Source organism: Callithrix jacchus, chromosome X (genome assembly GCF_049354715.1).
Source record: "Callithrix jacchus isolate 240 chromosome X, calJac240_pri, whole genome shotgun sequence".
NCBI classification, from domain to species: Eukaryota; Metazoa; Chordata; class Mammalia; order Primates; family Cebidae; genus Callithrix; species Callithrix jacchus.
In genome coordinates this window covers 141,849,564-141,865,182 of record NC_133524.1, presented here as the reverse complement: position 1 = coordinate 141,865,182, position 15,619 = coordinate 141,849,564, and the positions used below count along the sequence as shown (strand labels likewise).

The 15,619-nt window shown below is 40.3% G+C and overlaps 1 protein-coding gene across 1 annotated transcript; it reads right to left on the bottom strand.

Moving 5' to 3' along the window:
- Positions 1-12,896: 12,896 nt before the first annotated feature.
- On the bottom strand, positions 12,897-15,017 carry LOC118150542 (uncharacterized). The gene is made up of 2 exons (XM_035288691.3): positions 14,861-15,017; positions 12,897-14,202 (listed from the first exon to the last, which is right to left on the bottom strand). The coding sequence occupies exons 1-2, from the start codon at positions 14,936-14,938 to the stop codon at positions 12,991-12,993; spliced, it is 1,290 nt and encodes a 429-aa protein (XP_035144582.3). The 5' UTR covers positions 14,939-15,017; the 3' UTR covers positions 12,897-12,990.
- Positions 15,018-15,619: the final 602 nt, after the last annotated feature.

Here is a 15,619-nt window from a genome sequence, read left to right as displayed (position 1 = left end):
AACCAATATTATTTACCCAATGTCCATGTAGTTCATTTAAGTGTCCTATTTCCAATCTGAAATGTTGGCTTTCAGTCTGTCAAAACTTTACTGAAAAAAGATGCTCTCCTGTGTATCCTAGTCTTGTTTCAAATGAAGGGTGTCTGTTCATAGTAAATGTAGTATTCCAACGTGAATTCTACCAGTATGTGCAGTGCAGGGAGGAATGGATATTCAAGTGCTGGAAGCTGTTCTGAGTGTTTACATGCAGCATACTGCAATCTAAGACCAACATGTGCACCAGTGTGGGCATAGTTGTACTTTATACTGCAAATTGTGTCCAGCGGGGAAAAAAATGGCATTCAGATCGGAAGGGGAGAAGTAAGAGTATCTTTTGTCAAAGACTACATGAGAGTCTGTGTAGAAAAGTCAATCTTAAAAAAGGCTTCTACAATCATTGAGGTTAGCAAGATTGCAGGATAGGAGGTCAACATATAAATCAATTGTATGTTTATATATTAGAAGTGAACAAGTAGAAGTTGAAATTAAGAATGGTGAAATGTAAAATACCACTAAAATATTAAATGCTTAGGGATAAATCTGAACAGAGACATAAATGATCTGTATACTTAAAACAACAAAATTTGCAAAGATAAATTAATGACACAAGGAAAAGAATTGAGATGTATAATTTGATTTTCAGTTAAACAATTCAATATTGTAAGATGTCAGTTATTTCCAAATTCCATCTGTAGCTTCAACTGAATCCTAATCACAATTCTAGGAAGGCTTCTTAATATAAATTAACAGGATAATTATAATATTCATACAAAAATATAAATTTTCTAGAATAGCCAAAAGAAAAGTGTTGAATCTTAAAAAGCTCTGGATTGTATCACTGTCAGTGTTTTAGTTTTGAACGTGTAATGTGGTAGTGTACCGAAGATTTTACTATTGATGAGATTGGGTAAAGGGTATATAAGGCCTCTGGGTGCGTATTTTGAAATTTCTTGCGAACTTATAATTGTTTCAAAATAACAACTAAAAATGTTTTAAAAGAGAATAAGACAGAAGGCCAAAGATAGACAAGGCATGGCCCTAGATTTACCCCACAGCTTGACACTTGTGCTGTTCTCTATTGAAAGTCACGAAACTCAATAATGGGGAAAAAAAGTTGATAAATAAAACAAAAGAGAATTAGACCTCGGGTTTTCGTTCTAGTGTTCACCAAGCTACTATATCTTTACTTCATACACTATAAAATCAATAAAAAACTAGCAAAATGCTCTGCTAATTTTCAGAAACAAATAATTCATAGCATTCCCAAGCCTGTCGTCTAAACACTAACACATCAGGTGAACATTGTTATTAAGGTATACTTTATTTTTTTAGTGAATCCCCGATGTTGTCTAGAGATTAACAATTCCAATTAGTAAATCCTTACAAACTCACATCTAAGTATTTATTTCCTTTGGACTCTTGTCTGCAATTAGCAGTGAGAACAGCACCCTGTCAGGTCATGTTATAAAGGACAAAAAAAAAAACAAAAAACAAAAAAGTAAAACAAGCAAGAATCAACAGGCACACAGCATCCAATAGGGTAGGTCAATACTGATTAAAATTGCTGAAAATAACAGCTTTCAATTATCTTATTTATTAGCTTTTATCATTGTTTTTTAAATTTCTTTACCAAAAAATGTTTTGATGAGTATATCTCCATCCAAAGAAAATTCATCAAAATGTTAGGAACACATTCAGTGTATATTCCTATTGAAAGATGACAGCTTACATTATAAAATAACACGTATTGAAAAACTTAACGATTATGTTATATTTGTCACTAAAATGAATTTTAAAAATTTAAGGTCATCAGCGTACGATGAGTTCATCATATTGAACTTTTTAAAAGATTTCTGATGTGTTCAGTTTTCAAGAATATTGTTCCTTATCATATCAGGTTGAGTGACACACTCTCTTATGCCATGCTATAAGTCAGAGATGAAGCCAGGACCATAACCAGGGACCACTGGATACCTTTTCAGCTCGTTTTCGGGCCTTTGTACAAATGCTATTGTAAATTGACACTAGTTAAGTCATAGTAGTAGCCCTCAACTACATTTTCAATAATTTTTGTCACACTTTTTAGCTGCCTAAGGCAGGTTTAAACACCACACAAAGTACCAGCTATAGGAAAGGATCTTCTTGGGATGTGCTCCACTCTGGCCACAGAGAGCAAGGTGTTAGAAGCCAACCATATATTTTGCTCTGGAACACAGACAGGTGAAGAGTAATCAGTGAGAAAGAGTTGGTTATGAAAGAGGGATAAATCCTACTGCTGACTTTGAATGTGACTGAATGAGTGGCTTTGAAAAATGCCAGCACCATTACCTCCACTGCAGCCACTACTACCTCGACATGACTACCGCTACTACTACTAGCAATAGATTCCATACCCCAAGAACCTGCTATATGTCAGGCTCTGCGCTGAGCATGTAGTATCTAGATCAAACAGATGGTCCATCCAAAATGGAACAATTTGACAAATATTTGTCTGCAAAGGAACCATTTGCAAACAGGTGGATGCAGGGGGAACATCAGAGATTGTGCTAGTAGCAGCTGCCATCACTCCAGACCTAAAGGAATGAGAGCAGGGAGGAAGTGGTTACTAGAACCTAAATTAACAATAATCATGAGGAAATGGCTATCTGGAGATGAACAGTGACCTCTACCAAGAGACTCATCCAGCCCGAGGTGACTCACAGGGATGGAGCCAGGAGAATAGGCCCACAGCCCTCACTCTCCTTCCTTTCTCCCTCCCACCTCTGACTCTCCTTGAGGCTCCCCATTAGCCAAACCCAGTGGACATCAGAGAGCCCAGGAGCCCATTGAGAGAAGCCCTCTAAACTGCCTCCCAGGACAGAGTGGGTGAAAAAGGGTGATATGTGGATCTGGAAAGGCAGAGGGACGATGCTCAGCAGAAATGCGATACTCACAGCAGTATCAGGAGGTAGAAGCCACCACGGGGACCCCATTTACTGGTGAGGAAATTGTGGCCTAGAGAAGCTCAGCATGTCTGTAATTGTGCACCAGTGTTCAAACCTAGGTTCATTCTGCCCTAAATCTCATATTCTTTCTGGCAATCTGGGCAAACTGCATACCTTCTTCAGACTTTGGATCCCTCCGTTGTAGAATGAGTAAATTGGAAAAACGGATGCCATTTAAAAGAAATATGCTATGAGGTCAGGTACAGTGGCTCACACCTGTAATCCCAGCACTTTAGGAGGCTAAGTGGGGCAGATTGCCCGAGCTCAGGAGATTGAGACGAGCCTGGGCAACAAGGCAAAACCCGTCTCTACGAAAAATAGTAAAGATTAGCTGGGCGTGGTGGCGCATGCCTGTAGTCCCAGCTACTCCATGGGCTGAGGAATGCAAATTGCTTGAAACCAGGAGGCAGGGGTTGCAGTGAACCGAGTTGGGGCCAGTGCATACCAACGTGGGTGACAGAGCAAGACTCTGTCTCAAAAACGGAATAAAATAAAATAAAATCATAAATAAATACAAATATGCTATGGGTCTGACATAGATGGCTTTTATTATGTTGATGTATGTTCATTCTATACCCAGTTCAGTTTTTTTCAGGGTTTTTAACATAAAAGTATATTGAATTTTATCAAATGTCCTTTCAGCATCAATTGAAATGATTCTATGGCTTTTAGCTTTCATTCTGTTGATATGCTGTATCAGACTGACTGATTTGTGCATGATCATACCTTTTTGCATACCAGCCATAAGTTACACTTGGTCATGATGAATGATCTTTGTAATGTATTGTTTAATTTGATTTGCTAGTATTTAGTTGAGAATTTTAGCATCAATACCCATCAGACATTTTTGCCTGCAGTTTTGTTTTTTCCTTTGTGATGTGTCTTTGTCCAGTTTTGGTATCAGGGTAAAACAGGAGTTTTTGAATGATTTTGAAAGTATTTCTCTCTCCTCCATTTATTGGAATAGTTTGAGTACAACTGGTATCAATTTAAGTTGATTCTGGTTCTTCTTTAAATGTTTGGTAGAATTCAACAGTGAAGCCATCAAGTCCTGGGCTTTCCTTTACTGGAAGACTGCTTATTATGGCTTTTAACTTGTTACATATCTTTGGCTTATTCAGGTTTTGGATATCTTCATGCAGACTTGGTAAGTTGTATGGATAAGAATTTATGCATTTCTTGGAGATTTTCCAATACATTTTCATACAGTTTCTCATAGTCACCACTAACGATCCTTTGAATTTCTGCAGTATCAGTTGTCATGCCCCCTTTTACTCTCTGATTTTATTTATTTGGATTTTCTCTGGTTTTTCTTACTTAGTCTGGCTAAAGTTTGTCAATTTTGTAAAGCTTTCCGAAAGCCAACTTTTTGTTTCATCTATATTCTGTATTGATTTTCTTCATTTTAGTTTTATTTATTTCTGCTCTGATCACTAATATGTATTTTCTTCTATGAATTTTGGACTCACTTTGATCTTGTTTTTCTAGTTTTTTAAGATGTATCATAAGATTATTTATTTGCAGTTGTGCTTTTTAAATGTAGAAACTTCTATCTAGGCAATTCCTACTTAGTGTTGCTTTTGCTGTATCCCATGGGTTTTGGTATGTTGTGTTTCCATTATTATTTTAGAAACTTTTCAATCTACTTCTTAATTTCTTCATTGACCCACTGGTAATTCAGGATCATGTTGTTTGATTTCTATGTATTTGTATAGTTTCTAGGATTCCTTTTCTTATTAGTTTCCAGTTTTATTTTTTGGTGGTCAGAGAAGATCCTTGATAGTGTTTTAAGTTGTTTAAATGTTTTAAAACTTGGTTTATGACCTAACTTATATTCTTATCCTTGAGAATGATCCATGTGCTGAGTAAAAGAAGGTGTACTCTGCAGGCCTTGGAATAAGTGTTTTGTTAATGTTTATGAGATCCATTTGGTCTGTAATGCAGATTAAGTCTGATTGATGTTTCTTTGTTGACTTTTATGTCTGAAAGATCTGCACATTGCTGAAAGTGGGGTGTTGAAGTCTGCCACTCTTACTGTGTTGGGACCTGTCTCTCTCATTAGTTCTAATGCTGTTTCCTTTATATATCTCGGTGCTCCAGTGTTGGGTGCATATATATGTAAAATTTTTGTATCCTCTTGCTGAACCAATCCTTTCTTTATTATGTAGTTACCTTTTCTTCCCCTTATAGTTTTCATCTTGAAATCTATCTGTCTGCTTTGAATACAACTAATCCTGCTTCTTTTGGGTTTCCATTGAGATGGAATATCTTTTTCCATTCCTTTATTTCAAGGCTATGTGTGTCTTTATAGATAAGTGTGTTTCGGTTAGGCAACAGATCAATGTGTCTTGTTTTTTCATACATTCAGCAAGTCAAAGTATTTTAATTGAAGAGTTTAGCCCATTTACATTCAATATTATTATTCATAAGGAAAAACTTACTCCTGTCATTTTGTTATTTATTTTCTGATGGTTTCATGATCTACTCCTCCTTTCTTCTTTCCTTCCTGTCTTCCTTTAGTGAAGATGATTTTTCTGTGAGTTTATGGTTTAGTTTCATACCTTTTATTTTTGTGTATCCATTGTATATTTTTTCGTTGGAAGTTACCATGAGGCTTGCACATACTATCTTAAACCCATTATTTTAATCTGATAACTACTTAGTTCTAGTTGCATAAAGAAACAAAGAAGCAAAAAACAAATAAATAAAACTGATAAAAATTGCACCTCAACTTCGTCTCACTGCTTTTTGACTTTTTGTTGTTTCTATTTATATATTATTGTAATGACTATGTCTGGAAAAGTTGAAGTTATTATTTTTTATTGGTTTATCCATAATCCTTCTACTTAGAATAAGAGTAGTTTACACAGTACAATTACATTGTTATAATATTCACTTTTACAATTACCACTGAGTTTTGTTCTCACAATTGCCCCTGACTAATTACATTTACCCCTGAGTTTTGTGCTTCAAGTTTGAAAGATCATTTTTTCAGATATATTATTCTAAGGCAAAAGATTTTTATCCTTCAGCACTTTAAATATACCATGCCTTTCTCTCCTGGCCTGAAAAGTTTCCGCTGAAATGTCTGCCGCCAGCCATATTGGAGATTCATAGGATGTTGTTGGTTTCTCTTATCTTTCTGTTTTAAGAACCCTTCTTTATCCTTGCTTTTTGGGAATTTCATTATTAAATGACTCGAGGTAGACTTCTTTGAGTTAAATATGCTTGTTGTTCTATAATATTCTTATACTTGCATATTGATACCTTTCCTTATGTTTGGAAAGTTCTCTATTATTATCCATTTGAAGAAACTGTATACCCATAGGTTTTTTTTCTATCTCCTCTTAAAGGCCACTAAATCTTAGATTTGTCCTTTTGAGGCTATCTTCTCGATCCTATAGGCATGCTTCATTGATTTCTACTCTTTTTATTCTTTTGTTTTTCTTGACTGTAGATTTGCAGATGGCTGGTCTTCACACTTACTAATTCTTTCTTCTGCTTGATGGTTTCTGCTATTAAGAAAATTTGATTGCTGCATAATACACCATGGAATCTTATGCAGGAATCAAATTTTCTTAATATTATGCAGAAATCAGAAATGATGAGTTTGTGTCGTTTGTAGGGACATGGATGAATCTGGAGAACGTCATCCTCAGCAAACTGACACAAGAACAGAAAATGAAACACCGCATATTCTCACTCATAGGTGGGTGATGAAAAATGAGAACACATGGACACAGAAAGGGGAGTACTAAACACTGGGGTCTATTGGGGGAAAAGGGGAGGGCCAGTGGGAGGGGGAGGTGGGGAGGGATAGCCTGGGGAGAAATGCCAAATGTGGGTGAAGGGGACAAGGAAAGAAAAGCACACTGCCATGTGTGTTCCTACGCAACTGTCTTACATGCTCTGCTCATGTACCCCAAAACCTAAAATCCAATAAAAAATTTAAAAAAATAAGAAAATTTGATAAATTCTACAGTCTATCCCTTGCATTTTTCAGCTCCAGAATTTCATCTTGATTCCTTTTAATTATTTCAAACTCATTGTTAAACTTATCTGATATAACTCTGAATTCTCTATATTATAGTGAATTACTTTGAATTTGAGCAACACAGGTATTTTGAATACTCTGTTGAAAGGTTACGTATCTCTTTCTTCAGAATTGGTCCCTGTGGCTTATTTGCTTCATTCAGTGAGGTTATGTTTTCCCGGATGGTGTCGATACTATTAGCTATTCTTTGGTGTCTGGTCAATGAAGAGTTAGGTATTTATTGTAGTCTTCACTGTCTGAATTTGTTCGCACCCATCCCTCTTGATAATGTTTTCCAGATAAATTGCAAATACTTGGGTGTTTGAGTTTAAGCTGTATCTGCTTTTGGGTGCACCCCAAGCCCACTAATGCTGCAGTTCTCGCATACTTGTGGAGGTACCACCTTGATGGTCTCGGAAAAGATCCAGGAGAAGTCTCTGGGTAATCAGGCAGAGACTCTTGTTCTCTCCCCTTACTTTCTCCTAGACAAACTGTTTGTGTCTCGCTCTCTCCATGTTCTGAGCCATCTAAAGCTGGGGGTAGAGTGACACAGGCACTCCTCTGGCCACCAGCACTATGACTGTGGTGGGTCAGACCTGAAGCCAGCACAGCTCTGGGTCTTGCCCAAGGCCTGCTGTAAACCACCCCCTGGCCCCTGCCTATATTTGCTCACAGCCCTAAGGCTCTGTAATCAGCAGGTGGCAAAGCTAACCAGGCCTGTGTCCTTCCTTTCAGGGCAGTGAGTTCCCAGAGGTCAGTTCAGAGGTGCTATCCGGGAGTCAGGAATTAGTTAAAGATCTTAGAACTCTACCTGGTGTTCTATTGTATTGCATCTGAGCTGGGGCTAAAGCCACAAGAAGCAGTTCTTCCCACACTTCCCTTCCTTTCCCAAAGGCGAGGGAGCCTCACCTTGTAGTCACCCCTGCTGCAGGCCAGGGAGAGTACTGCAGCACTACCACTGATGCTCCCTTAAGTCCCACGGGTGCTGAAGTCAGCTCATGGTGAATGCTCCCTGGTCTGGGACTCACCCTTCAGGGTAGTGGGTGCCTGTGTAGTCCAGGGCAGGTCCAGAAATGCTGTCCAAGAGTCACATCCTTGAACCGGGGGCTCCGATAGCCCATGTGTTACTGTATCCCTTCTTGCTATGCTGGTACCTGAAGCCAGTGAGTCTCAGAGAATAACCCAAGGCCCTCAATGTTTATTCGAGTCCAAAGGGTTATTCAGTTAGCCGGTTATAAATGCTGCCAGGACCTGGTCATTTCTTTCAAGACAGCACGTTTCTTTCCAGCCCAGGGTGTGTCTAGTCATGCTGTCCAGAAGGTATTGCCTGGAACACGGGCTTCACAACTCTGACCAGTGGCCTATTCTGCTGTGGTTGAGCTGGTATTCAAGACACAAGGAAAAAAACGTTCCTCACAATCCCCTCTCCTCTCCTCAAGTGGAAGGAAGGGCTCTTTTTTGGAGCTGCCAGCTGTGCAGTCTGTGGGGCTAGGGCAGGGATGACGCCAGCACACCCTCGGCTGCCCCAGCTGGTGTCTCAGTAGGTCATCTGCACCCTTCCACAGCCCCGCCACAGTCCACTGTCTCTGGGCCCAGTTCAGTGCTAGAGCTGCAGTCCTTATGGCCGAGACTGCCTTTAAGGTTTTCTGAGAAACCTGGAACAGATGAGCCCCTGGTGGCAAGGCTTGTGGGAACTCAAGTTATGATTGCTGGGATGGGCGATTTCCCTCTGGCTTGAGCTGGTTTAAATGCTCCCTTCCCAGGTGGGAGTCAGCTAAGTTTGGTCTGGGTTTCCTTTCTGCCGTAAGAGACAGGACTGAGTTCAGTGCCTCACAACTGCTGTGCTCTCGCTCTTCCGGCTTCCAAAGATGCTCTTTACACCACACTGCCACTGCCTAGGGTAGGGAAGGGGTAGTGTTAGCGACTTAAGACTGTTTTTTTTTTTCTAACTTGTCAGTGTCTCTTTCAGTGATACAAGCAAGTACTATGAGAGTTCACCTGATTTTTGGTTCCTATAGAGGTGTTTTGTTCTGTGTGGATGGTTGTTAAACTTCTGTCATTGCGAGGGGGCTGATCTGTGGAGGCTTGTTTTCTGCTGTTCTTACTCCACCTCTCTTACCTTAAGGTTTTTTTTTTTTCCCTCTGAAATGTCTAAGAATGAAGAGTGTGATGCTTTATTACTATCCAAATATGAAAAATGCTTTCATGTCGCATGCTGGATGGAAATATTAGTTTGCAATGACAAATACCTTCAATTGTACATATCAAAGAGTAAGAAGAAAAGCATTGTAATTTTTGGTTTTTACCTTGTTGTCTGACAACTCGAAAGAACAGTTGTCTATTCCAAAGATGATATTAGGGGAATTTTGTTCTGTAAATCAGTAATAGGCATTTAGTATTTGGATAGAGAAAAGAAAACTAGATTTTGTTGGCTGATATTTAGTATATTTTATTGTTTCATATTATCCCTGACAATGATATGACTTAGCAAAAAACAGTTACAAAACTGAATATAACTAAACACACACACACACACACACACACACACACACACAGATGAACACGTGTAAAACTGATGAAATGTGAATAGATAGAGTGTATTAATGTCCATTTTCTTTTTGCTTTTTCTTTTTTCATTGTCCTTTAGGTCCTGGGGTACATGTGCAGATCATGCAGAATTGTTATATAGGTAGATACATGGCAAGGTGGTTTGCTGCCTTCTTCCCCCCATCACCCACATCTGGTATTTAATGTCCATTTTCTGGTTGTGATGTTGTACTATACTTTTGCAAGATCAGTGGAGGAGACTGAGTAAAGGTACTCTGGTAGTTCTCCATAGTATTTTGACATGTTTACAGATATATTAAAAGGCATTCAGTATAATTAATTATAAGAGAAATGCCTAATTAAAACCACTGCATCACTTCACACTCATTAAGAATGCTGTTATCAAAAAGACAATAAATAGCAAATGTTGATGAGGGTGTGGAGAAGAAAGAACCCTGGTACACTGTTGGTGGAAATGTAGATTGGTATAACCATTATGTAAAACAGTATGGAGGTTACTAAAGAAATGAAAAAGTTGGCCGCTGGGCATGGCGGCTCATGCCTGTAATCCCAGCCCTTTGGGAGGCTGAGACAGGCATATCTCTTGAGGTCAGGAGTTTGCAACCAGCCTGGCCAACATAGTGAAAACTCATCTATAGTAAAAATACAAAAATTAGCCATGTGTGGTGACACGTGCCTGTAGTCCCGGCTACTCAGGAGGCTGATGGAGGAGAATCACTTGAACCGGGGAGGTGGAGGTTGCAGTGAGCCTAAATTACACCATTGCACTCCAGCCTGGGTGACAGAGTGAAACTCCATCTCAAAGAAACAAAGTGACTACCATATGACACAGCAATCCTTCTTCTGTATAAATACCCAGAGGAGATGAAATCACAGCCTCATAAAGATATCTTCACTCTTGGCTGGTCACAGTGGTTCACACCTGTAATCCCAGCACTTTGGGAGGCCCAGGTGGATGGATCACCAGGTCAGAAGTTTAAGACCAGCCTGACCAATATGTTGAAACCCTGTCTCTACTAAAAATACAAAACTTAGCCAGGTGTGGTGGCACATGCTTGTAGTCCCAGCTACTCTGGAGGCTGAGGCTGGAGAATCACTTGAGTCCAGGAGGCAGAGGTTGCAGTGAGCCTAGATCACACCACTGCACTCCAGCCTTGGCAACAGAGCGAGACTCTGTCTAAAAAAATATATATCTGCAGTCTCATATTCATTGTAGCATTATTAACAATAGCCAAGATATAGAGACAAATTAAATGCCCATCAGTGGATGAATGGATTTGAAAATGTGACAGGGGGAGGGGGGGGGTTTTGTTACATATATTTATACAGAACAAAATATTATTTGATCTTAAAGAGGAGATCTTCACATCTGCCACAACATGAATGATCCTGGAGAACATCACACTAAGTTAAATAATCCAGACAAAAAGAAAATGATTCAATGGTCTCATATGTAGACTGTATAACTTAGGGGCTCAAATAGACGGAGGTAAAGAATGAAACATTGGAGGTGGGAGGGGAAATGAGGAGATGGAGGTTGAAGGATATAAAATGGCAGATATGTAGGATGAACAAGTCTAAAGACCTAATGTACAGAGGGGCTAAAGGAAATTGTCTTATGAATTTTTGTTAAATAAAATTTTTGCTGCTATTTTCACACACTTAAAAATTAGAGAAGAGGCTGGGCGTGGTGGCTCACACCTGTAATCCCAGCTACTCAAGAGGCTGAGGCAGGAGAATTGCCTGAACCCAGGAGGCAGAGGTTGCGGTGAGCCGAGATTGCTCTATTGCACTCCAGCCTGTGTAACAAGAGTGAAACTCCATCGCAATTAAAAAAAAAAAAATCTGAGAAGAGAGATATGCTAATCTGCTTGACCATAGTAACAATTTTAGTTCCTGTATTCCATAATATGTTGTAAACCACAAATATCATAACAACATTTCTTTAAAGTAAAAGTAAAAAATCCATCATACTTCTACATACTAACATTGAACATGTGGAAATCAAAATTAAATGCATGATACTATGCAGAGTCTCTTGAAAGCAAATGTAATATTAAGGTATAACGTAAAACATGGACAAGAAGGTGTGTACAAATATTAAAAATCAAAATATCTTCCTAAAATTTAGAAAATACAAAAACGTACCTGACATATTCATTTACAAAAAAGAACAGATTAGACATACACAGATGCATCTTAAAAACAGGGCTGAGTGAAACAAGATTTGATGATGGATACAGAAATTGAAAACTAATGTCCGCAAACAGTATGAGACATATGTTAACACTCATACAGAGAAAAGGATGCACATCAATGCATTACAACGATTGCCAATGTAGACAAGAGGAATAAAACTGGGTCATGGAAATAAAGGAGAGTGAATGAGTAAATCAACAGGAGTGCGTCTTGAGCAATTAACCCGAGGAACAGACCTCAGCCCTCTACACTTGATGCCAAAACCACTCTACTGTATTCCCTCCAATAGAAACAGGATTTTTTTCCATGGAAGAAATCCTTTTTTCTTTGTTTTTTTTTTTAATTGCATTTTAGGTTTTGTGGTACATGTGAAGAACATGCAATTCTTAGTCACTGACATTCTATGGAAATACTGGTGTATGGAAGTGGTAATAAAAGTATCAACTTGTACTTGTATGATTGTGTTCAAATTCTCTGTAGACTATGCTTTCGTTTATTGCCTGCAGTAGACAATGGCCACTCCCAGTGTCCCACATTTGGTAGGCTCCTGCTCCACCTAGAGTTTCTTATCAAAGAAGTGCCTTACTATTGGGACCATGTCCTGCAAATACCATCATTCTAGTGTGTGTGATGTGCTGTTTTACTTTCCTTAGGTTGAGGTTCTTGGTCTTTTAGAGGGTGTTCAGTTGCTCAAAGAGTTGAGTGAGTTAGAAAACACACTACCATGAGGTATATGTCCTGGAGGTGTTGATTTTGATGTCTTCATTGTGGAAAGAGTGTCACGGTCACCTACATACAATGCAGCTCTTTTTATGTGCCCTTCTAATTATGTACATGCTCCAAGAAACACCAAATCCTCTACTTTGTCTCCTGTGGGATAAAATTTTAGGAAGAAGATTTGTCTCCAGGAATCAGTCCTTCACCAAGTCCTTATTCAGAATGTCTGCCACACCTGTGCATCTGCCCACCAACCCTATAGGACCTCATATCCCTCCCTTCTCGAATGCCTACCTCTCCCCTTCCCTTCCTCCTCACCATCAGAAAACAGGCAGAGAGACACTCAGTCATCAGCTTCTCAACATTTATTTTGTTGTTGTTGTTACTTGTCCAATTGGGTTTCTCCCCATGTGACTAATCCTGCCCACCCTCCTGTGAGGATCTGTCACATCAGTTGAGGTCTTCATCCTTCTGTGAAGAGCATTCACATGAGTTGAGGTCTTCGTCCTGCTGTGAAGACTTTTTACATGGGTCGAGGTCTTTGTACTTCTGTGAAGGTCCTTCCAATGGGTCGACGTCTTCGTCCCTCTGTGAAGATCCTTCCCATGTGTCGCGGTCTGCGTTCTCCTGTGAAGATCCTTCCCATGAGTCAAGGTCTTTGTCCATCTGTGAAGATCCTTCCCATGGGCCGAGGTCTTCATCCTTCTTTGAAGATCCTTCATATGAGTCGAGGTCTTCATCCTTCTTTGAAGATCCTTCATATGAGTCAAGGTCTTCATCCTCCTGTGAGTATCCTTCCCATGAGCCGAGGTCTTCGTCCTTCTGTGAAGATCCTTCCCATGGGCCGAGGTCTTCATCCTTCTTTGAATATCCTTCATATGAGTCGAGGTCTTCATCCTTCTTTGAAGATCCTTCATATGAGTCGAGGTCTTCATCCTCCTGTGAATATCCTTCCCATGAGTCGAGGTCTTCATCCTTCTTTGAATATCCTTCATATGAGTCGAGGTCTTCATCCTTCTTTGAAGATCCTTCATATGAGTCGAGGTCTTCATCCTCCTGTGAATATCCTTCCCATGAGTCGAGGTCTTCGTCCTTCTGTGAAGATCCTTCCCATGGGCCGAGGTCTTCATCCTTCTTTGAAGATCCTTCATATGAGTCGAGGTCTTCATCCTTCTTTGAAGATCCTCCATATGAGTCGAGGTCTTCATCCTCCTGTGAGTATCCTTCCCATGAGTCGAGGTCTTCGTCCTTCTGTGAAGATTCTTCCCATGAGTCAAGGTCTTTGTCGTTGTGTGAAGATCCCTCACATGGGTCGAGCTCTTCGTCCTTCTGTGAAGATCCTTCACATGAGTCTAGGTCTTCGGCCTCCTGTGAAGATCCTTCAGCTGAGTCATCTAGGTCTTCATCCTCTTGTGAGTATCCTTCCCATGAGTCTAGGTTTTCGTCCTTCTGTGAAGATCCTTCACATGGGCCTAGGTCTTTGTCCCCCTCCTCTTGGATTGGATCAATGGAATTCTGTCGGGACTGGTCTTTCTCCATTTGATTTGAACATATTTTCTTACCCTTCCTGTAGTAAAACACTAATATTGTTGGATATTGTGATTTTTTGGTCTTCTTCAAGCTTTGTTCAGAGGCTAAAGCTCCGTTCAGTGTCTCCTGTGTCTGGTAAGAAACCAGGGAGAGGGCAGAAAGACGTTATTTTTGGTGAAAATGGTAGAGACTGAATAGCCGTGCTGGCAGGAGGGGTTGTTTACAAGAAAAAATGCAGGTTGAGAAAGAGGTTTGTGCCAGAGAAGAACAAGGTGGAATCATAGGGTAGGGATCTATGGGGAAGAAGAAGAGGATCATGGCTAGGGTCATCCGCATTAGTCCAAACTGCACCATTTTGTAAGCTCTTTGCTATTTTGCAGGCCTTGGTCAAAGTGAAACATTCCATGGGGGTTCAGGCTGTGAGAAACATCATGCCTAATCACCTGAGCACAGGGCAGACAAAGGCCCCACTAAAGAAACATCACTATCACATCTTGCTTGGCAAAGCTCTAAGGAACACCACAATGATATTTCACCAGAACAAGGGCCAAACCACCTAATCATAAGAACATCTCATAAATAACCTGCCAGTCAGCAAACCACAGTGCTTAGATCCCTCCTACCCACACCTGTAATTACCCCAGACTGTAAACAGCAGTAGGCTATGGCATAAAGCTGGGCCCCCACTTCCACAGGTGCCTGCAATATTTCTGTGCTGCTATTTGAGCCACCCCATCTCTATGTGTCCTTCTCTCATCCTAGCGTTCCCTACAAAACTGAACAATCTTACCTCATCACTTTCTTTATTACTAGATTCACAGGGACTCTTCCTCTTCTTCCCGTTGGTGCTTGACGTTGGACCTTCCATAATTATGGCAGGTACTAGAATGGGTATACTAGCCCCTTCTAGGGTACAGATACCCACAGCTACATTGAAGCTTGCCAGTGGGTCGTCCCAGAGCTTTTGCCCTCCCTATATGCACCCTCCTGGTGACCAGGCAAAGCCACACCCTTGAGCTTTGTTTGATCATACAGGCAGTGTCCCAGCCAATGGCAGTCCTAGGATGGCTTTGACATCACAAAGCACCACCCCTGACAACTCCCTGGCAACTCCCTGGCAACTCCCTGACAACTCCCTGGCAACTCCCTGGCAACTCCCTGGGCTTGGGGGCAAAGGATGAAAGGGATGTAGAGAAAACCAAATGCTGTTGTTGTTTCACCATCCCCTGAAGATGCATCCCAAACTGATCTTAAACACTCCTCATTTCTCTATGTTTAATGTCATGGCTCACATCAAGTGAGAGGATGATTCCTTCAAGCTCTTCCCCACAGCCCTTCATATTAAGTAATACATTTTTTATCTTCCAGCCCCCACCATGACCTAGCATTTTAGATGTCTCACCTGAAATCCCGTCAAGCTAGTGTGGCTACATCTAATTATTGGTGTAGATGTGAATTATCCCATTTCCCACCTACAGTTCCTTCATATGCACCTTGAAGACAGTTTACTTTTAGCCTACTGCCAGGCAAATTTCAACCAATATTATTT